Source organism: Eptesicus fuscus, chromosome 21 (assembly GCF_027574615.1).
Source record: "Eptesicus fuscus isolate TK198812 chromosome 21, DD_ASM_mEF_20220401, whole genome shotgun sequence".
NCBI classification, from domain to species: domain Eukaryota; kingdom Metazoa; phylum Chordata; class Mammalia; order Chiroptera; family Vespertilionidae; genus Eptesicus; species Eptesicus fuscus.
In genome coordinates, this window is record NC_072493.1 from 12,692,973 (window position 1) to 12,716,659 (window position 23,687).

General features: G+C 41.4%; 2 protein-coding genes across 4 annotated transcripts in view; one reads left to right on the forward strand and one right to left on the reverse strand.

The window, feature by feature from the left end:
* Positions 1–20,204, forward strand: part of ESRP2 (epithelial splicing regulatory protein 2) — a 41,486-nt gene extending 21,282 nt beyond the window's left edge. The window contains exon 15 of the mRNA XM_054710995.1: positions 19,249–20,204. The gene's annotated coding sequence lies outside the window, so the exon portion shown is untranslated. The remainder of the gene's footprint in view (positions 1–19,248) is intronic.
* Positions 1–23,687, reverse strand: part of NFATC3 (nuclear factor of activated T cells 3) — a 103,924-nt gene that overhangs the window by 14,454 nt on the left and 65,783 nt on the right. For 2 of the 3 annotated variants that reach the window (XM_008139940.3, XM_054710993.1), the window contains exons 8-9: positions 22,744–22,870; positions 16,872–17,879 (exon numbers count right to left, since the gene is read on the reverse strand). In XM_008139940.3, coding sequence (XP_008138162.2) covers positions 16,872–17,879; positions 22,744–22,870 — 1,135 coding nt within the window. Of the gene's footprint in view, positions 1–13,059; positions 13,105–16,871; positions 17,880–22,743; positions 22,871–23,687 lie in introns of all 3 variants that reach the window. The other variant, XM_054710992.1, reaches the window with a different exon arrangement.

A 23,687-nucleotide genomic window follows, 5' to 3' on the forward strand; every position in this document is an offset into this window, starting at 1 on the left:
GTGGGCACATTCCCAGTAGGAGGTGTGCAAGAGGCAGCTGATTGATGTTTCTAACTCTCTATTCTTCTCCCTTCCTCTCTGTAAAAAAATCAATATATTTTTAAAAAAATGTCTAAGGGTAGCCCTGGCTGGTGTTGCACAGTGGTTAGAACGTTGGCCTGCGCACCCAAGGGTCAAGGGTTCGATTCTGGTTAAGGGCACGTACCTGGGTTGCAGGTCCCATCTCTGACCCTGGATGGGGAGCAGGAGGAGGCAACCAATCGAGATGTCTCCTGTCACATCCATGTTTCTCTTTCTCCCCTTCCGTCCCTTCCTCCCCTCCACTCTCTAAAATTCAATGGAAAAATATCCTTGGGTGAGGATTTAAAAAAAAAATGTCTAAGGGTAGGAGCTCAGAAAAACTATATGCACAGGAAAAGTTGGGGAGGGGGTGGTTACAGAGGAATGTTTTTTAAACCAAAGTTCACATCCATTAGCAGGTTATGAAATCCATTCAGCAAACTAAAATCAGTATTTTAAAAAGAGAACAAAGTAGAAGATAGCAGTCTGCATTTTGTAAAAATAAAGATTAAGAATTGGTTTTTGAACCCTAGCTGATTTGGCTCAGTGGATAGAGTGTCGGCCTGCGGACTGAATGGTCCCAGGTTTGATTCCAGTCAAGGGCACATGCCTGGGTTTCGGGCTCCATCCCCAGCAGGGGGTGTGCAGGAGGCAGTCGATCAATGATTCTCTCTCATCATTGATGTTTCTATCTCTCTCTCCCTCTCCCTTTATCTTTGAAATCAATATATATATATATATATATATATATATATATATTTAAAAAGAATTGGTTTTTGAGTCTTTTATGTTATTTGTTTACTAGAGGCCCAGTGCATGATTAAATCATGCACGTGTAGGCTGTCTGTCCACTGGTCGGGACCCGGTGTGGCCGGCAGCTCCGAAGTCCCTGGGCCCCTAGGGCGAGGTGGGGCGGGGGCGTGGTCCTCCAGCGGCCGGAGCCCAGGCCGGGGTCTTGCCTTCGCCTCCCGCCCAGGAAGGCTGGGGCCACCGCCGCCTCCTCTGCCTTCCGGCTCCCTCATGAGCCCTCCCTCGGCCGGCCGGGGCTGCACTGAAACCCATGTCCTCTGCAGACACCTCCGCGCGCTCCTGCGGCCAAACTGCCGCCAGACTCCTCCCCCGGGAGCCGCTCCGCCCGCCCACCCGCTCGGCCTCATCAGCCGGGGCCTCCAAACGCCCGGCTCGCTGCCCCAGAGGCCCCTTCTGTGCCGCAGCACAGCCATGGCGCAGACGCTGAGCTCGGCTGGCGGCGCGAGCTCAGCGTCCTGCCGGCCCAATCACCACCCCGGCCACCCCGAGTCCTGCCCCCTGTGCCTCCCGCTGGCCCAATGGTGGGTGTAGCGGAGTGATGGTAATTTACATATTACCTTTTTATTATGTAGGATGTTTTTGTTATATACTGTGTCATGCTATAAAACTTGTTATCATGGGAAGCTGTGATAAATGTTTAAAAATCATTATACACAAGAAGAGTCACTATTGGTCAATTTTGTCTAGACCCTGCTAGCGGTTCTCAACCTGTCGCCTAAGACCATCGGAAAACACAGATATTTACATTACAATTCATAACAGTAGCAAAATTACGGTTATGAAGTAGTAACGAAAATAATTTTATGGTTGGGCGTCACCACAACATGAGGAACTGTATTAAAGGGTCGCGGCATTAAAAAGGTTGAGAACCACTAGTCTAGATAGTGGCTGACACAATAAATGCCCAGTTAGAATCCAAAGTAAAATGAGGCAAAGCCTCCTCCTTTGGCTTGTAAGGAAATAGTTTTGGCCTCTGTAGTACAACTTCAAACAAAAGGACCTAACTATGAATTCTAGAATGCTTTTTTCATCTTGGAAGAGAAGATGAAAACAGTAATTAATACTCTTGTCTTAAGCAGATAAAGAAGGGAAAACAAAGGAGGAGCCAATCTGTGCAAAATGCAGCCTCACTAAAGGGGTAAAAAACCCCACAAAAAGCACACAGAAATCTGTGGTGCTTAGGCAAAATTTTTCTGCCTTAAGGTTTTTTAATACTGAAATTGAGTTCACTCACCTAGTCTTCAGGAGTGATTTAAAGATTCCAGTATGTACAAAGGATTTTTATTATCAAGTCTCCTTTCTGACGGTGCCCAATCTCCACAACTGAAGCTGTTATAGAACATATGATTCCAAGTAAAATGGCACATAAGTTAAAAGAAAGAAGCCCAGGAAGAAAGCTAAGGGGCCAACAGATACTGAGGGCTTTTGTGAGTTGGCTAAAGCAATAGTCATTTCAGACTGTGCTTATGGAAACTTACAGTCCTCAAGACATCTTTCTGGTTCCTCGAACCACTACTGACAGCTCTAAAAACTATCTAATTCATTTTTCCTATCACAAAAACTGACCAAACATCTAAAGAAGAATTAACACTAATCCATCTTAAACTGTCCCAAAAGATTAAAGAGGAAGGAATACTTCCTAACTCATTCTAAGGCCAGCAATGCCCTGATATCAAAGCCAGACAAAAACATTTCAAGAAAAAAAATCTACAGACTATCCCCTATGAATATAGAGGCAAAAATCCTCAACAAAATAGTAGCAAACTGAATCCTGCTGCATATTAAAATAATTATACATCATTACCAAGTGAGATTTATTCCCAAAATGCAAGTATGGTTCATCAAATGAAAATCTATTACTGCCCTGGCCAGTGTGGCTCAGCTGGTTGGGCATCTTCCTGTGCACCAAAAGATTGCCAGTTTGATCCCAATGTTTCTCTCTCATCAATGTTTTTCTCTTTCTCTCTCTCCCTTCCTCTATTAAGAAAAACAAATCAATTAAAAAATCTTTTTAAAAATATCAATTACTAGGATGGAAGGTAAAAAAACCCCACAACACATGTTCATCTCAATTGAAACAGAAGCACCTGACAAAATTCAAAGTCCTTTAACGAAAAAAAATCACCCCATAAATTAGGAACAGAAGGGAATTTCCTCAAAATGATAAAGGCCATGTATGAAAAACCCTCAGACAATATACGCAATTGTGAAAGACTGAAACCTTGCTTTAAGATAAAAAACATGACAAAAATATCCACTTTTGCCACTTCTATTCAACATAGTATTATAAGTTCTAGCCAGAGCAATTAGGTTAAAGAAATAAAAGGCATCCAAATGAAAATGACCTCTATTCACAAATGACATGATCTTATACATAGAAAGCTCCAAAGAATCCACATACAAAAAATGTTAGCACTAATATATTAAGCCAGCAATTATAAGTTAAAAATCAACACACAAAATTCAGTTGTATTCTATAGTCATTCAATGAACAATCCAAAAAAGAAATTTAAAATCAATTCCATTTACAATAGCATCAGAAAGAATAAAAGGAATTAATCAAGGAGGTAAAAAATTTGTACACTGAAAATGACACATTGCTAGCCCTAGCTGATTTGGCTCAGTGGATAGAGCATTGGCCTGCAGACCGAAGGGTCCCAGGTTTGATTCCGGTCAAGGGCATGTACCTTGGTTGCGGGCACATCCCCAGTGGGAGGTGTGCAGGAGGCAGCTGATCGGTTTCTCTCTTATCGATTTTTCTAATTCTCTATCCCTCTCCCTTCCTTTCTGTAAAAAAAAAAATCAATAAAATATATTTTAAATAAATAAATAAATAAATAAAAATCAATGGGGGGATAAGGACACATATGTAATACCTTAATCAATAAAGAAATTTTTAAAAAAATCAATGGAAAAATATCCTTGGAGTAAAATAAATAAATAACAAATACAACTCAATCAAAAAATGGGCAAAAGATTTGACTAGACATTTCTTCAGAGAAGATATACTTAATGACCAATAAACTCATATAAAGGTGCCAATATAGTCATTAGGGCGATGCAAATCAAAACCACAATGATATACCACTCACACCCATTTAGGATGGCTATTCTTGTTAAATCTTTCAAGGAAGTTCTTTCATGTTACAGTACAAAAATATTTCCAAGATTCAATATATAGAGAAAGCTAAATACATAATAGTATGTATATACGTAGTATGCTAGTAAATATATGGAAAAAATAAACAATTGCTATAAATTCATAAAACAGCTCTGGAGTGAAAGTCACTAAACTGGTAACTCCAACTGCCCATACAGAAGACAACTGGGTACCTAGGAGAGAGACTTTTTACTATATATATTTTGTTGTACCTTTAGTATTTTTAACTATGAATGCATGTTTTAAAATCCCCAATAAGATAAAATGTAAAAACTCCCATTCTACATAAAAATCACCTACAAATCTTTTAAATACACAAGATGATTATAAGGGACTTAATTTGTTCCTCATTCTTGTAGATGTAAAGCTAGAATGCCTATAAAAATCACTCTCAACCCTTTCCTGTCTTCCACCAGAATTAAGAGTTTCACATGTTGCTGAAACCGGTTTGGCTCAGTGGATAGAGCGTCGGCCTGCGGACTCAAGGGTCCCAGGTTCGATTCTGATCAAGGGCATGTGCCTTGGTTGCGGGCACGTCCCCAGTGGGGGGTGTGCAGGAGGCAGCTGATCGATGTTTCTCTCTCATCGATGTTTCTAACTCTCTATCCCTCTCTCTTCCTCTCTGTAAAAAATCAATAAAATATATTAAAAAAAAAAAAAGAGTTTCACATGTTTTCTCCTGTCCAGATAGACAGGCTAACGGTCGGCTTTAGAAATGTAAAGGTAAGATAGCTTCAAACAGATAAGAGCTATCTACACTAATAAAAGAGAAACATGCAAGTTGAACGTCCCTCCACTACACTCACCAGCCAATCAGGAGCGAGTATGCAAATTAACCCAACAAAATGGCAGTGGCCACAGAGCTAGAGTGAGCAGGAGGCTTGGGTTGCCCCCGGCGACGGAGGAAGCCAAGCTTCCCACCCACACCTGGCCTCCGCTCAAGGAGGGGCTGGAGAAAAAAAAAAAAAAAGGAGGGGCTGGGAGCCTGGGTTGCTGGGGGGCGTGGCCAGCCTGAAAACAGCCCTGAGCCCCTCACCCAGGCTGGCCAGGCACCCCAGCGGGGACCCCCACCCTGAAGGGGGTGTGGCCAGCCTGAAAACGGCCCTCAGCCCCTTACCCAGGCTGGCTACACCCCCATGGAGTAAGAGTCCCTGCTGGGGGGCGTGGCCAGCCTGCAAACAGCCATCAGCCCCTCACCCAGGCTGGCCAGGCACCCCAGCAGGGACCCCCACCCTGAAAGGGGTGTGGCCAGCCTGAAAACAGCCCTCAGCCCCTCACCCAGGCTGGCCACGCCCCCCCAGCAGGGACCCTCACCCCATGGGGATGTGGCTGGCCTGCAAACCACCACAGACCCCTCACCCAGGCCGCCCCACACCCCAAAGGAACCCCCACCCTGATCCAGGACACCCTTCAGGGCAAACCAGCCGGCCCCAACCCATGCACCAGGCCTCTATCTATACTAATAAAAGGTTAATATGCTAATTAGACTGGGAGACCTTCTGGATGTTCTTCTGGACAAAGCCATGGTGGTGGGGCTGAGGTAGAGGCAGTTAGAGGCCAAGAGGGGAGGGCAGTTGTGGGTGATCAGGCCGGCGGGGGGGGGAGGGCAGCTGGGGGTGAGCAGACCAGCAGGGGGGCCAGTTGGGGGTAAGCAGGCCATCAGTGGGGGTCAGTTGGGGGTGATCAGGACAGTGGGGGGGGGCAGTTTGGAGTGAGCAGACCAGCAGCGGGGCAGTTGGGGGCGAGCAGGCCAGTGGGGAGGGAAGGTGGGGCAAGCAGGCCAGCACGGGGGGCAGTTGGGGGCGAGCACACTGGCACGGGGGGACAGTTGGGGGTGATCAGGTTGGCGGGGGGGCATTTGGGGGCGAGCAGGCTGGCAGGCAGAGTGGTTAGGGACAATCAGGCAGGCAGGTGAGTGGTTAAGAGCCAGCAGTCCTGGATTGCAAGAGGGATGTCCGACTGTCGGTTTAGGCCTGTTCCCTGTAAACTGGCAGTAGGACATCCTTCAAGGGGTCCCAGATTGGAGAGGGTGCAGACCGGGCTGAGGGACACCTCCCCCCCCCATGCACGAATTTTGTGCACCGGACCACTAGTTTAAATATATTTACCTAAGTTTTATCAAAAGCTAAAATCACTGGCAAAATATAACCTTGTAATGCATAGTCAGAGAATTACAACCAAACTACAAAAGTTGAACTGTGGTCTAAAATTATTTCTCATTTAAAATATTTTTGTCCCTGTGAATGATCCATCTTCAAAAGGACTCAAAAATAGGATATGAATTTTAAAATAGAATACATCCTTAGACACTGGCTTTGTATCTTACACGTGGCAGACAAACATAAAAATGTTTATTGTGTTAATAGAGGTGAGATGATATAATCAATTATAGCTACTTCAGAAACCACTAAACACATGTGAGACAATCTAAATTTCACACAGACCTGGATTCAAATGCCAGTCCCTGTATTTGTTGCCATATAATACCAGAAAGTGCTTCAGCTCTCTGAGCTGCATCTCTAAAAATAAAGCTAATAATTCACTTTTCACAGGTAGCAGAAAAAAAACTAACTACTAGCAAAGTACCTAGCACAGTGCACAAAAAATGTGTTTTATTATCAAGAAAGAGTAACCATAATTCATTAATTATTTTAAAATATACTTTTGAAGTGAACTTATTTTGAAGACTTTTGATATGCTGGTTATTTAGTGGGAGGCTCTCTTGGATTTTTCCTAGCTGTGAATCTGAAAATTAAATTTTCTTATTATATATGTCCAAGAATGGTCATGTCTAAGGTCTTGAATTCCCATGATGGTCCATTCTGCATGAGACATAATCCAAAACCTACATGGACAGTACTTAAGGTACCTTTCTGCCTCTGGAATTATTTACCATAAATATGTTTGAGGATAGATGGTACATGCATGTTTCCCAGGAAGAGGATTCATGAGTTACCCAGAGTCCCAATTAAAGGAGAAAGTTCAGGCCCAGCCAGTGTGGCTCCATGGTTGAGCCTTAGCCCACAAACCAGGAGGTCATGGTTCAATTCCCAGTCAGGGCACATGCCCGGGTTATGGGCTAGATCTCCAGTAAGGGGCGTGTAGGAGGGAGCTGATTGATGATGTTTCTCTCATCGATGTTTCTACCTCACTTTCTCTCTCTCCCTTCAGCTCTCTAAAATCATCAGAAATATATTTTTTAAAAAAGGAGCAAGTTCAGTATTATCTACCTCCCTTAAGCCCAGGGCCCCTAACTAATTAATTATAATACCTCATTTCTCTCCCCCCTCCATTATAATACCTCATTTGTGACACACTCTTACCATCGACTATGCATGGATTTCTTTTGTTTTATTTATTTAAATACAATAAACACCAGTGAAATGATTATCCAACATGTGAAAGAGATCAGTGATAATAGTTACTTCTCTGCTCTTCCATACCAGCCTCCTGCTGAATAAGATAACCACCTGAATCTTGTGTTTAACATGCCCTTGCTACTTGAAAGCAGGCTCTTCTTGTCACCTATATACAGAACTGCAACAGCTGAGGTCACATCTAGAGTCCCTGTTTACAGTCGAATTAGCAATTGCCCTACATTCAGGATCAGTGTGTTATTGCACAGAGCCTGCAAGTGGCAGTGTCAGTTTTCACCACAGCAGCAGGTCAGGCTATATTTAACATGTACCCTCTTTGCTGAAGAGCTGCAGCTGCGGCTCTATTAGTTTGTGAACAAAGGAGGACAAGTGGGAACTGAGGGGCTCTAATGGAAAATTGTAACTGGACTCAGCTCAATCATAAATTAACCAGGCTTGTATTTAAAGGTCTGTCTTAACAATACTATAATCTTAATTAAAATGCTAAAAAATACAACTGTGACAATTTCTCTATTTCTGCACTGTTTTAATGTTTATCATTTGACCCCAAAATGGGGACATACACACTATAAAGCACAGAAATGTTTAGGAAAAATTACAGCTCTAGGCATACAAACTAACATATGAGTAAGAACTGATTGATAATTTTACACATATAGAACACATTTTTCAAATAGGGGCAATGCTACGCTAGCTAGCAAAGAAAAAAGCAAAAACAGTTTTATATAATGCCCTCATTGATTGAAAAAGTAGATATTACAGCCTTACAAGGGGACTGCTTGAAAGTGAACATGGCTTGGCAAAGGTCAGTATTCTGCTGCTGTTATTACGTCGAGGAATCCCCCCTAAGGAGGGAGCCACTCTGCTCTGAAACAGAGAAATGCTTCTGGGACTCTACTGAGCTTGAAAGGCTGATTATGAGGGACCCAAATCACCTCAGTGAAACTGAACAAGGATAATTGTAAAGTTTAATCATGGGTTCCAAAAACAACATATACAAAAAGACATGAGGGGAAGGCAGGAGGAAGAGAAAGGATGTGATTTAGCCAAACTTATGACTCACTAAACCAACAGCAAGACAGAGCTAAGAAAATCCCCAGACCAACTGGTGCAGCCACTGTGGAGAACAGTATGGAGTTTCCTCAAAAAACTGAAAATGGAACTCCCATTTGACCCAGTAATCCCACTCCTAGGAATATATCCTAAGAAACTAGAAACACCAATCAGAAAGGATATATGCACCCCTATGTTCATAGCAGCACAATTTACAATAGCTAAGATTTAAAAACAGCCTAGGTGTCCGTCAGCAGATGACTGGATCAGAAAACGATGGTACATCTACACCAGTGATGGCGAACCTATGACACGCATGTCAGCACTGACACATGTAGCCATTTCTGATGACACGCGGCCGCTGAGGCGGCCGCATGCCGAGGATGAAACATTTGCGAAATAATGTTTTTTCCTCAAAGTGACACACTACCCGAGTTATGCTCAGTTTTTTGGCGAAGTTTGACAAACCAAGCTCAAAAGGTTGCCCATCACTGTTCTACACAATGGAATACTATGCTGCCATAAAAAGGAAGGAATTCTTACCATTTGCAGCAACCTGGATGGAATTGGAGAACATTATGCTAAGTGAAATAAGCCAGTCAATAAAAGAAAAATACCACATGATCTCACTCATTTGTGGATAATAAAGAATATTATAATCTGATGAACAAAAAGATAGATACAGAGGCAGTAAAGCATAAAACAGACTGTCAAACTACAGCGGGAAGGTTAGGGAGAGGTGGGGGAGATAAGAGATCAACCAAAGGACTTGAATGCATGCATATAAGAATAACCAACGGATGCAAAAACATTGGGGGGCGAGGGCATGTATGGGAATGGGGTGGGGGGGGCAATGGTAAGATATGTACACATATAATACCTTAATAAAAGAAAAAGAAAAAGAAAAAAACCACAAAACTAATAAAAACAACAGCAGCAAGAAAATCCCCAGCCCTCAGGCCATACTGATAAAATCTTCTGCACAAGGAAGGTGACAGTCCCAATCCTCTCTGAGCTGGCAAGAGTGTATTCCCTTTCAGATACTGCACTATGAAAAGGAACTAAAAACACGGTTCAAGTAGAGGGAAACTACCATGTTGGTGAGGGTGAAAGAAGGGTGCAGTTGCTGGAGTGTTTTTAAGACTAGAAAAGAAATCAAGATTTAACACATGTGAAAGGCTATTATAGAAGAAGATTTGTTCTGTATTAATCCAGAGGCATCAGAGCCCACATAAAACAAGGGCAACTTGAACTCAAAAGGCCCTGAGATGTTCCAAAGAAGTTGGCGAGGAAGAGACACACAGGAACATATTATCACTAGGGTGAACTCTGGTGTGAAAGAGGATGGAGTAGAGACTTAAAAACTTCATTTATGCCCTTATCGGTGTGGCTCAGTTGGTTGGGCATCATCCCGTGTACCGAAAGGTTGTGGACTCATTGGTAGGGGGCATGCAGGAGGCGGCTGATCAATGTTTCACTCTCACACTGATGTTTCCCTCTCTCTCTCTCTCCTTTCCTCTCTCTCTAAAAATCAATAAAGTATTTTATTTTTATTTTTTTAACATATTTTATTGATTTTTCACAGAGAGAAAGGGAGAGGGATAGAGAGCTAGAAACATCGATGAGAGAGATACACCGACCAGCCGCCTCCCGCACACCCCCCACTGGGGATTGTGCCCGCAACCAATGTACATGCCCTTGACCGGAATCGAACCTGGGACCCTTCAGTCCGCAGACCGACGTTCTATCCACTGAGCCAAACCGGCTCCGGCTCAATAAAGTCTTTTAAATAAATAAATAAATAAATAAATAAATAACTCTATTTATACTGAGCATCTAATAATCTTAATAATGCCTTGACTCCTCTCCCAAACCCAGACCCTACAGAGAAAATGGCACCTCTTTAATCTATTCTACTTGCTCTACTCCTGAAGTTTCAACCTGCAGGTTGATGAGAAATATGATTGCAGATATTGGAAAAACTCCTAGGGTACTGAATTAGGAGTCAGGAGACTTGGGTATTAGTCTTTACACTATTAACTCAGTGTTTTACCCTGGATGCATACTTAGGCTCTATAAAACTCAGATCTTTATAAAATGACGAAGCTGTATTAGGGTATTTCCACATATGTAAGTCTTGAATTTCTGAGCTGAGGTGCACTAGTATATTCTCTGTTAAATCTCACTGAATTTACAATAAAAAATTAAGGTGATAATGTCCACATTTCTAAAACTAACAGTCAAGTAATACTTGAATGATTCCTAACAAACTCCATCCTACTTAAAAACTTCAAAAATAGCCCTAACCGGTTTGGCTCGGTGGAAAGAGCATCAGCCTGCTGACCGAAGGGTCCCAGGTTTGATTCTGGTCAAGGGCACATGCCTGGGTTTCGGGCTTGGTCCAACCTGCAGAAGGCAGCCAACCAATGATTCCCTCTCATCATTGATGTTTCTATCTCTCTCTTCCTCTCCCTTCCTCTCTGAAATCAATAAAAATATTTTAAAATAAATAAAAAGAATATTTTATTTGTGTTTTAATGGCTATCTTGATTAAAAAAAAGAAGGGGGGGTAAACACCATAAAACAGAAACAGGATTAATAGGTGTTATAAGGATTAGAAAGTATATTTATGTAGTATAGCACAAAAAATTTTTAAAAATTACTTGTTTCCTCTGTTTATAGAGTAGGAACTGCTTTGTACTTAATACTTAACACAATGTAGAAAAGTTAACATAAAAAGAGCTCAGATTAATTGGGAAGTTCACTTTTAAGTGCTGTGGAGGAAAAGAAAAGCGGGTTCTATGGAAAGTAACTTCACAGGGTCATAAATTCCTAACTGGGCAGGTCATGTTGGGTAGTCACACCCCAGGCCTAAAACTCTTTAGAAAAAGGGAAATGTTTAAAGACAGCCTTATCCATTGTTCTTGTATATCTAGGTTAAGATACCTTAGAAATACCATAAGTCATACCCCTGGAAGGGGGTATTAACCCTCAAGAGAGCACATCATCTTGTTAACCTGTAATCCAATCTCTACTTTGTTTTTGCCAATCTTCCTACATGTACTTCCCTCCTTAATTTCAAATGCATAAAAGCTGCTGCAAAATTGTTATCCTTAAAAAAGAAGGAATGAGATATATTGAATCGGTCTCAAAGGATATTCATTTTCTTATGTCCTGGTATATATCATCAGTTTGGCTCAAATATACTCTTATAAAAATTCTCTACAAGTTTCCACACTTCTGACATCAACAGTGTGAATCCTTTTTGGAATGTTTAATGGCTTACTTTCAAAAGTAGCCAGAAAAGAGACATTCAAATACTATGGAGTTTAAGACCTATGAGATATGTTGTTTTTAAAATGAATTTATATTAAAACTTTGCATAACTATAGGATTTTTAAGCATCTAGAGATTTACTACCTTCAAAGGCAAATCCAAATAATATAATCAATGAGTCAGTCAGCAAATATTAAAAATTCATTTGGGAGTTCAAGTTAAGTATCAAAAATGAAATTTGTAAAAATTATACATCAAATAAACCAAGGTGCCCTGGAGTACATTTTAGTCCCCTCCCCTTCCCCTTTAATAGCCACTAGCACTACTGAGCTTCTATCAGGTCTCCTAATAGGTGGCAATGAGGGAATTCTATAGCCAATCCTTGTCTTCTATGGAGCTACAATCTGGGAACTTTTCTTGATCTTGTGCCCTACACAATGAATGGAGCAAAAATAAAATGGCTTTTATATTTGCTCTCATAGACCTCATCTTTCCAGATTCTGTTTTTGCAACACATCCTTACATAATCAAAAAGTGAAATAAAATTTTCAAAAAACTTTTCTAGAAGTTCCAATTTGCTGCCTCCCCCACCCCCACCCCAGTCATGCAATCTGTGATAAATCAGAAAAAAAGCAGGTTCCAGCATTGATCTCTTTGTAGAAGACAAAGATGTCTCCTTTGGAAAGAAAATGAATATCCTTTGAGACCTATTCAATATATCTCATTTCTTCAGTTTCATCACAAATGGGTAGTAGGTTATCATTCAAGGTCTCAACCCTTTGTTTTAGGGATTAAAATTCTAAATATACCCAGGATGGAACTGAGGATCTGAGGAAGAAAAAAAAATTCTAAATATAAGTCTTGAAAGCACTTATATTATAAATAGTCTAAAACTGCCAAAAGAATGCATAAATAACATTTTGAAAACCTATATATATTTGGAAAAGCCTTTATTTATTTCAAATCTATTTTGCATCAAAGTAGTAGCCTCCTCTCTACCTGGTGTTCATTATTATTAAGTAAACAGTGACACTTAGGCCAGCTGTGCATAAAGAGAACACTTATTACCACAGCCCTCAAGTACTCCCAATATAAATGTCACAGATCAGATGCAGTTATGAACATATGTTCAAGTAGTGAAATTCTGCACACCCATTCACAAAGAATGTTACACTATTCTCTAGGAATTAAAAAAAGCTTGAGGGATCCCCTTTAGCACAGCTTTCTAAACACCATGCCTGCTGCTGCTGGGAGGCAGCTGTAGTGCTGCAAGAAAAAGACTAGACTGAAAGATCTGATTCCAGTCTCAGCTCTGCTACTTACCAGTTGTGTGACCTTCAGAAATTCCAATTCTTTAAAAGACACTATCTACCTCATAAATAGAGGATTATTAAGGATTAAATTAAATAAGAAATAGGAAAATGTTATATAAATTGTAGGTGTTGCTTCAGTTTATACAAATACCTCCTGTTTACACACAAATTACCTGGCAAATCCCCTTGTGGCTCTGAAAGCCATCTTCTACTAAGCTATTTGCCCTCCAGCCACAGACAATCACGCTTTCCCAGATACAGCTCTCTGCTTCTCATGTTATCTGATTTGTCCTCTGATCCTCATTCACTTAAAACATACTCATCAAGGTCAAAGGTCATCTCAAGGAAGACAGGCTAAATCCTTACAGAATACTAGAGGCCCATGCACGAAATTTGTGCATGGATAGGGTCCCTAGGCCTGGCTGGCGATCAGGGCTGATCAGGGCCTTCTGGTTGCTGTCCGGGGCCTTCCTTCCCCAATGCCGGCCAAGGCCTTCCTTTGTTCTGCGCCACCCCCTGGTGGTCAGTGCATATCATAGCGAGCAGTCGAACTCCAGGTTGGTCAAACTCCCAAGGGGACAATTAGCATATTAGCCTTTTATTACATAGGATGTCACAGCTCTGTGCTGATCTCCTAAAATGCTTCTCTTATATTTTGATAGTGACTCAGATCTCACAGCATTAATAGATCTGATGGTAAAGTCCTGGGAGGGGACACACCACCTTTTATTTACCTTCCTTTCCCCTTAGGTTTAGAATTTGAGATTTAATACCAGCTTTGCAACTAAGTAGTAAACTCAGCCTCTTCAGATGTGTAAAGGAGATGGCTGAGCTAAAATTACTTTTCTATAGGTTAACACAAAATCAGAGAGAATAAGCCCTGGCTGGGTAGCTCAGTTGGTTAGAGTGTCATTTGGATACACCAAGGTTGCAGGTTTGATCACTTGTCAGAGCACATACAAAAATCAACCAAATAGGTGGAACAAGAAGTCAATGTCTCTCCCTCTCTCCCTCTCCCCCCCTCCTTCCCTCACCTTCTCTCTCTCTTCTTCTTTCTCTCTCTCTCTCAAATCAATAATAAAAAAAAAAGATTAAAAAACCAAACAAGCCGAAACCGGTTTGGCTCAGTGGATAGAGCGTCGGCCTGCGGACTGAAGGGTCCCAGGTTCGATTCCGGTCAAGGGCATGTAGATTGGTTGTGGGCACATCCCCGGTGGGGGGTGTGCAGGAGGCAGCTGGTCGATGTTTCTCTCTCATCGATGTTTCTAGCTCTCTATCCCTCTCCCTTCCTCTCTGTTAAAAATCAATAAAAATAAAAAATATACCAAACAAAATCAGAGAGAGAATTAAAATTCTATATCCATATTTCAGAATCTTTAGAATTTTCATATTGAATAATCCTACCTAATAATAGACAAATATGCAAATTGACCATACCCCTGATACACCCACAAGCCACGCACACAAGCCACGCCCACCATCCAATCAGAGCAAGCATGCAAATTAACCCAAACCAAGATGGCTACAGCCACAGAGAGCAAGGTTTCCTAGGTAACAGAGGAAGCCAAGCTTTCCGCCTGCCCTTGCCAGGCCTAAGCCTCCACTCAAGCTACAAAGTTTCAATTATAGAAGGTAAACAAATTCAAACAAATGGTGGCAGAACAGAGCTTGAGAGAGCAGGCCAGGGTTGTCCCCGGCAACAGGGGAAGCAAAGCTTTCCGCACACCCTGGCCGGGCCCACCCACTTAAGGCAACAAAGTTTCAATTATAACCCCAACAGAAATGGCTGCCGGCCTCAGAGGGAGCCCCAGGCTTGGCTCCGCTCCAGGCTACAAAGTTTCAATTGTAGAAGGAAAATAAATTCCAGATACCAGGGCCTCCGCTTGGGTTGCCAGGGGGCGTGGCTGGCCTGCAAACCACCACAGGCCCCTCGCTCAGGCCGCCCCATGCCCCAAGGGAACCCCCACCTGATCCAGGACACCCTTCAGGGCAAACCAGCTGGCCCCCACCCCTGTACCAGGCCTCTATCCTACCTAATAAAAGAGTAATATGCAGATTGATCATCACTGCAACACACAATATAGCTGCCCCCATGTGGTAAAGATCCTGCCCCCATGTGGACACAAGATGGCCACCACAAGATGGCCAGCAGGAGAGGGCAGTTGGGAGGCACCCGGCCTGCAAGGGAGGGCAGTTGAGAAGGACGAGGCCTGCAAGGGAGGGCAGTTGAGAGGTACCAGGCCTGCAAGGGAGGCAGTTGGAGGTGATCAACCCTGCAGGAGAGGGCAGTTAGGGGTTACCAGGCCGGCAGAGGAGGGAAGCTGGGGGCAAACAGGCTGGCAGCAGAGTGGTTAAGGGGGTGATCAGGCTGGCAGGCAGAAGCGGTTAGGGGCAATCAGGAAGGCAGGCAGGCAAGCAGTGGGGAGCCAGCAGTCCTGGATTGTGAGAGGGATGTCCGGCTGCCCGTTTAGGCCCGATCCCAGTGGGATCCCATATTGGAGAGGGTACAGGCTGGGCTGAGGGACAACCCCCCTCCATGCACGAATTTCGTGCACCGGGCCTCTAGTCTATATATATAAAAGCCTAAGCAACTGAACAACCGAACAACTGGTTGACCAGTCGCTATTACGTGCACTGACCACCAGGGGGCAGGTGCTCAATGCAGGAGCTGCCAGCCCCAATCGGGGCCGATCGGGGCCAATCGGTGCTGGCGGGGGAGGGACCCCACCCATGCATGAATTCGGGGGCAGACGCTCTGACCTGTAGGTTAGCTTGCTGCTGGGGTCCGGCTGATTGGGACTGAGTGAGATGGGCCGGACAAGCCCTGGAGGCCTCCCATGGTCCTTCCCCGGCTGGCCAAACTCCCACGTCCCTCCTCAGCCCTGATTGTGCATTGGCGGGGTCCCTCAGCCTGTGCTGCACCCTCTCGCAATCCAGGACCCCTTGGGGAATGTCAGAGAGCTGGTTTCAGCTGATCCCACAGGCCAGGCCAGGCCAAGGGACCCCACTGGTGCACGAATTCGTGCACCGGACCTCTAGTACTTACATAATAGCTTTTACTGAATTCCTACTTAGAAAAATGTTATTACCAAATAAATGATGATAAAGCCAAGAATAAGCCCCTAAAATTATTACATGATAATTCTATTTGGGGGAATTTTCAATTATTGAAATAATTAATATTCCAGAGTTTGTTCCCAATTTATTGATTTCATAAAAACAGAGGCCTACATAACAACTTGCTATATTTATATGAATAGTTTCTTTTTAGCTTGGTGCCAACAGCTGTACCAGCAGCAGTAAACCAGTCCAATCTTACACCATCTCCACTATCTGACTCAGCAAGCTAGCAGGGCCACAAAGGAGCAGGTTCTTTACTTGTCTGAGTCTCTTCAAGAACAAAAACTCTATCTTAATACATTCATAGTATTCCCAGTATCTAACTCTGCCCTGCAAATAGATAGCATTCAGCAATGTTTACTGAATTAACACCCCTGAATTTCACTCTCTAGACACTGTGACCTTACTATATGTTCTGGAAGAAAAGATGCCCAGTAAATCTCATGTCTTCAGTTCCATCACAAATGGGTGGTAGAATAGCACTCAAAGTCTCACACTTTACAACAGGTATTAGTGGTAAAATAGACTTGAAAGCATAGATTTTCATGTCTATTCTCAAAATCATGTATCAACATATCTCAAGTAACAACTTATTAAAAAGCCAAACTATATGCCAATAAGCAATCTATGGTAGCTTTCTCATGACTCAGAGAAGGAAGTTCCTGGATCTTCATTGCTTCAGGAACATAAAGATGAACTTACCATCATCTAAAGTGATGTCCTGTAGACCAATTGCTGAAAAGTTAGGTTCTTGCTCTTCAGGTTCAGGTTTAATGTTCACAGTTGCCTTATCAGATGGAAATGAAGCTGGATCACACAAATTGTGACATATTAAGGATGAAGGTGCAGAAAGACCTCCCTGGCCTGTACTCTGTGCTTGAGTTGAATGTTGTCCAGAATGCATTCTAGTGGCTAGAGTTGGTGATGAGGTGGTTCCTGAGCTAGGAGGTTGGTAAGGCATAGGCTGGAGCTGAGGAGACGGTGGTCCAGAAAGTGGTGAACTGGCCAAGGGATGAGAAGCTGCTGGGGAAACGGTTGTAGCAGACCCTAATTGTGAAGACCCATATGTAATGGATTGTAACTGAGGGGAAGGCTGACCTGTGACCTGGTCAGTCACTGGAGAAGAAAGAGATCTTTGTCCTGTGTTTGAACAATGGTATTCCATTGACTGTAGATGAGGCAGGGTCTGCACAGAATGAGGTGTATGGGCTAAGAGATGTCCTGTTGAGCCTGAATTTGAAGAATGAAAAGGTATGGATGATGGTGGTTGGCAGCCAAGATTTATTAAACTAGGAAGAGCTGCATCTTGCTGAAACAAAACAGGAACAAATTCTTGACTAGAGGCAGCATTAATAGGAAGACAAGTTGGTCCATTATACACAACATTAGTTTGCATAGGCTGATAGGAAGACCCCACTGGAGGTGTTGGTGTGACTTGAAAAGGCTGGTGCATGACTGAAGAAGGCAGCATATGCTGTTCTTTACCAGCACTCTCATCCCTACACTGCAACTGTTGCAGATGAGATGAGGTTACCATGGATGCATATGTTTGCTGGATGGGACAAACCAAGCTTCTCTGTGCTGACAGTACACTGTCACATGGATGTCCTGTATCTGAGGAAGGCCTCTGGGTCTGGGCAGGATGAGGCACAGGCAATGATGGAACCGAAGACAAGTCAATTTCCTCTCTGTGTTCTTGCTTCATCAAAACTGGGGGGGGGGGGGGGGGGGGGAGAGAAAGCAGGGGGAGGATTAAAGTAAATATTATTACAATACAAAAAAATTTATAAAAGGCCTTCATTCTAGGCTACACAACTATAGCGTAAATCCAAGCCACGAACTGAAAACTCAATTGCCTGTAACAATAGAAGGAGAATGCAAAAAAAACCAAAAAAAAACACACACAAAAAAAAAACCCTATAAAATGCCTTCAGGGAAGGCAGATAATATATGTGAAGTCAACAAGCATAAGACAACAGGGAGTAAGTAGTTCTTGCTCTAAAAGTACTCAAGTTAAAAAAAAAAAAAAAGTCCATGCTTTTAAGCACTGCAGTTTACTGTTTTACCAATGACGATTTCATTTCACCATTCCATCAAGCAAAGCAGAGGCTCTGAATATCAGCTATTATCCCTTATCACATCAAAAAAGGTAGCAGAGTCGTGATTTAGGATGAGTCCAACTGATGAAAGGACTACTCAAAGTAGGAATCAATGCATTCTGCTTATTTTGTTTAATATGTATATCAAAACAGGAAAGAACCACCAGTTAATTTATTGTGTCAAGATAACAGATTTCATTATGTCTCTTGGCAAGCATATGATTCACTTTTCTAGAAATTATCTACTTTAGCTTCCTATTGAAGTGCTATAAATCATTTAAAAATAATTTTTCTGAATTCACATCTCATTCTTCCTTCTAAGTTTGTACTACTTACTAACATAATTAAAAATTTCATGATCTTCACAAAATGGAAGTACAGCTGGCCCTTGAACAACACAGGTTTGAACTGTGCAGGTCTACTTATACATGGATTTTTTTCAACAAATACCTGTGCTGTTTTTTGATCTGTGGTTGGAAGTCCGTGGATGTAGAGGGCCGACTGTATTTCATTTTACATTAAAAGAAAATAAATGATACCCAAAGCAAGGTCAAATCTCATCTGGCCATTTACCAAACCCTTACCTAGTACAAGTCTCTTCACATAAGCATGGCCTCAATCTGCGGAAGTGAATTAAGACAGCCATGATATCTTTTATTGTAGAAGAGGTAATTAATGAAACACTTGTTTGGGGGTGCATTTAAGTTCTACACTTTAGTCTGGCTTTCTAGCAAGAAAAGCATGGGCTCGTCATTCATCCACTTTAGCCTCTAAATCTGGCAACTGGTGAGCCAACAACCCCAAGGACAGAGAGAAAAGTATATCCCCCATCTTCTTGTTGCTTCTGCTATAATGCTCTCATTCCTAACCCAGGCCTCCATCCAGTTTCTGATTCTTGTTGAGGTGTTCTAAGTATGGTTTACTGTGTCTACTGGCTCCTGACCTCTCTAATGTCTTTTTTTTTTTTTTTTTTTTTTTAGAGAGGAAGTGAGAGGGAAAGAAACATGAGTGATAAGAGAGAATCACTGATTGGCTGACGCCTGCACGTGCCACCCTGGGGGTTCAAGCTCGAAATCCCAGCACGTGCCCTGACCGGAAATAGAACCAACATTCAACCACTGAGCCACGCCGCTTCATAGGTCGACACTCAACCACTGAGCCATGCCGGCCAAGCTCTAATGTCTTAATGTATTTATTTTTCTTCTGACTTTGGCAGAACTAGAACTTTCTCCCTGGACCACTGAATTTTTTTTTCTTCCCTTTCTACTTCAACTCCTTCTCTGATCCCAGGAAAGCCACAGTAAATTCTATATCCAGAGTTACAGTTCTACATAAGGAAGAAGAATATCCGAGAAATCCCCTTAGTTTTGAATGAGCAGGTGGGGCCCTTGGTTATATAAGTAGTTGATTATCATGCACTAAAAAGGAGATAGAGGGGTTAAAAACTACAGCATAACATCCATCTTTTTGCCTGGTCCAATTCTTATTCTATGTTCCTAACCCACATCTGGGTACTCAGACTGAGAATTGCTTTGCTAAATCAAGTGTACTTCCACTCTGCCAAATCAAGTATCATTCTTTGGTCAAGAAGGGATTCAGACTCCAACCTGACAGAAACAAAGTCCTCATTTCTGGTGTATGGTAATTTATTTTTGTTTGGAGGGAAATATTGTTTTAGAAACCTTACAATATGTAGAATGAGTTGAGTTTTAGAAACAGATTAACTCTACTTTTTGTGTTGTATATGCTCCTTCTGAAATTTAGAACATTGATGAAAGGATCCAGAAGAAAAAATAAATCATTGGTTTTGGGGTTTTCAAAGTATGAGAAGCCTCATGAACTTCTTCAAGTGATAGATGTGGAAGAGTAGGATCCAAAGAGTAGAAACTCTCTGGATTTCCTCTTCCAGGACAAGCAGAGCACCTAAGCTTGCTTTCATCCTTTTTTTTCTTTTTTTCTTTTCTTTTTTTTTTTTTTTTTACTATATATTGGCCTTTGAATAACAATTTATTTGAATAAAATATTTTTTAAAATTTGAAAACCATTGCTTTGGTCTTACATCGTTATTTTATGGAGAAGTTAATCAGTGGGTACAGTCTGTGGCAAAACTGAGACCTGATGTCCTGACAGTAAGGCAAGTTTTCTCTCCTAAATGAAACAACCAAAAACCAAAGCTGGTCTGTCCAGTCAACTACTTAGAACACAATATATTTTCCCACCAGCAAAATATTATACATGAGATTCTGGCTCTAATGCTGCCCCTTAAGGCCCATTATTCTAAAACCAGAGCTCAGATGATACCTCCAGTACCAATAACTTCTGCTATGCTTCAGAAGGAGGTACATTCCCCTTAACACCTTGAGGGATGCTGGGGTGGGGGTGGGACTCCCACATCAGAAGTTCTAAAGAGCTAGAGACTGGGAAGAATTTCAGGCAACACCATTAGGGAAGAGCTCTGTGCTCTATTAACTATCTTCATTTAATAAAGTAAACTGATTGTGGGACAAATAATGCTAAATATCATTTCCAATTTTAAAAAACAATTAAAAGCCATTTGCAATTAATGATTATTTCTCCACTGCATATTGACATTAGTCAGATTCCTATTGCTAAGGGGTTGCCAAAAAGGTAACAAATTGACAAATCCTTTAGTAGAAAACAAGCAGCTTATGAGTATCTAAAATTTTTATAGTAAAATTTTAATAGAAATTACTTGCCACAAACATAAAGGCTAAAATCTTAACATAAAGAATTCATACAAATTAACAAGACAAAGTATCTATGACATAAAGAGAAGGTCATACACTAGAATACGAAGAAGCTAGTAAAATTATGTAGAACTCTATCCACTGTTGAGGAAAAATAAAAATGCTCATGTTACAAAATTAGTATACATGGGATTGTTCCATTTCTATTTTTAAAAAGTTGTGTCTATATATGGATCAAAAGGATCTATAAGGACAGAATGATAGTTTCAGATGGAAGAGAATTTGGGTGTTTTAAAATATTTTTTCAACTTGTATTTTTTAAAAATTCACAGTAATGTATTTGTTTTTCTTTTTAATTTTATTCAAAATGTCATTAAAAAAAATAAATCAATGCTATAGAGAAAAAAAACAGCGATTAACCAGAATAAGGACTGTCCAAACACTCCTGTGTATCCTTTCTTCCTTGTTAGTGTGCTACCTGATTTGTATTCTGTCAACCATAAGGCAAGTGAGGACAGCTGGAGCCCAATGCAATATTCTCTCTGCACTCTGAGAGCCCCAATGATTTCCATTCATATGGAATGCCGGTTAGGACACTGCCTTTATATTGTCCTCCTAGTTCACAAGCTAATAATGTAAATGCATTATACTCTTCTTTCTGTTACCATTCAATTACTACCACTATGATGGTAGTAATCAAATCCTCTAATCTGCTGACACTACTGCTTCCCCCTTCCCCAATCCCAAAAGCCCTCCCCTCTCCCTTCTTGTTCGAGTTAGACTTTACAGTCCCCAATCTCGACAGCACTGATTACTCTTGGACTATATGTCTTTAGTTGTTGTCTTTACAACAACTGTATCAAACTTCTCCACACTCTTCAAAGTGCCAAATCACCACACTCCCCTCTCTCACAACAGGAAACTCCACATCATTTACAGAAAAAAAAAATTAGATGCAATCATATGGAAACCCCCTAAACTCTCCATACTATATCAACAAACCTTCCTAATGTGTTCATTTTCTTTACCTTCCCTCCTATTCTTTCCACCTAAGGCCCATTCCAACATCTGTATTTTAAATCTTATCTCCTCCCAACTTTCTCAGAAATTTAATATTCTTTTATCATTATTAATACTCTTTCTGTACATTCAAAACATTCTACCTATTTGAATCACCTTTTTAACATTGGGCCTCTCCCATATAAATCTCACTCTCCACAGTTAGTAATTTGAAAAAAAAAAATGGTTACTAACATCTTATAGAAACAGAAGAAATATGGGGAAAATAATTTTATTTTTAACTTTTTAATTTATTGAGTATATATGACATTTAACTGTGTAAATACAACATATTACCTTGATACATTTATAAATTGTAGAAAAATTATTTTTGAAACACAAATTTGATCATGTGACCACCCCCCCTTTAAAGCTCAAGTCTTGCAGTACTAAGTGCACAAGGGGAATTCACACATATTCACAAACACCTGCCCTTCCTGTAGTACTGGTGATTTTGGTAGCTTTTGAAAAACAGACTTCAAATCTATATTCAAACTTTTAATTTCCTTATAAAAATGACTACAAAATAGCAATTGATATCACATCTAATATTTAAGGTCAACACAAATTTTAGAGATTAGACATATGTTGGGATTTTTATTAATTATAAGCCACTCTCCCTTGAACATCCTAATATAGAATTCACTGGATAACTTTTTCTTCATTATGAAAGAAAGGTCTGTAGCAATACATCACAACACCTCTTACCTGGTGTGTAAGTAAAACGTTGAGACTGGCTTTTTTTCCTCTTGCCATTGCAAAGATAAAAGTGCACCTGCACTGCAGCTGTAACTGCTGGGTTATGATATGGAGGAACTTCAAGGACAATGTGAGCCTAAGGAGCATGGAGAGCAAGATTGTATTACGTTCAGAACTAAAAATGAAATGCACCTGCTAAACTCAGCACCACTCATGAGTTTTACCTACCCAGGCCCGTCCACCACAGATCATTCTGCATCAACTGATCATGTCTGGAGATTTATTCTATGGATACTTCACTTTAAAGAGATAAGCTCTTTAAAGTAAACCATTAGAGGAAAAATTATTTTTCACTGACCCAATTTGGTTTCTAGTTGTAGCAGAAATAAAAAGTCTTACTTACAAAGCAGTGAAATACTTTGTTCTACTGAATATTACATGTTACTATACATCTTAACTGGAAGCCCGTTCTGTTTTGTTTTGTAATCTTCACCTGAGGATATGTTTCATTGATTTTTAGAGAGAGAGGAAGGAAAAGAGAAACATTGATGTAAGAGAAACTTTGATGTGAGAGAGACATCAACGGTTGCCTCCTGTACTAGTATGTGCCCTGACTGGGGATTGACCCTGCAACCTAGAGATGTGCTCTGACCAGGAATTGAACCTGCAGCCTTTTGGTGTACAGGATGATGCTCCAACCAACTGAGCCACCCAACCAAGACCTATTCTATTTTTTTCTTGTTTATTTGTTAATCCTCACCTGAGGATATTTTTTTCCATTGATTTTTAGAGAGAGAGATAGAAAGGAGGGAGGGAGGGGGTAGAGAGAGAGAAAGAGAGAAACACTGATGATGAGAGAGATGCATCAATGTGAGAGAGACACATGAAATGGTTGCCTCCTGCATGAGCCCCAGTTGGGGCTAGAGATCGAACCTGCAACCTAGGTAGGTGCC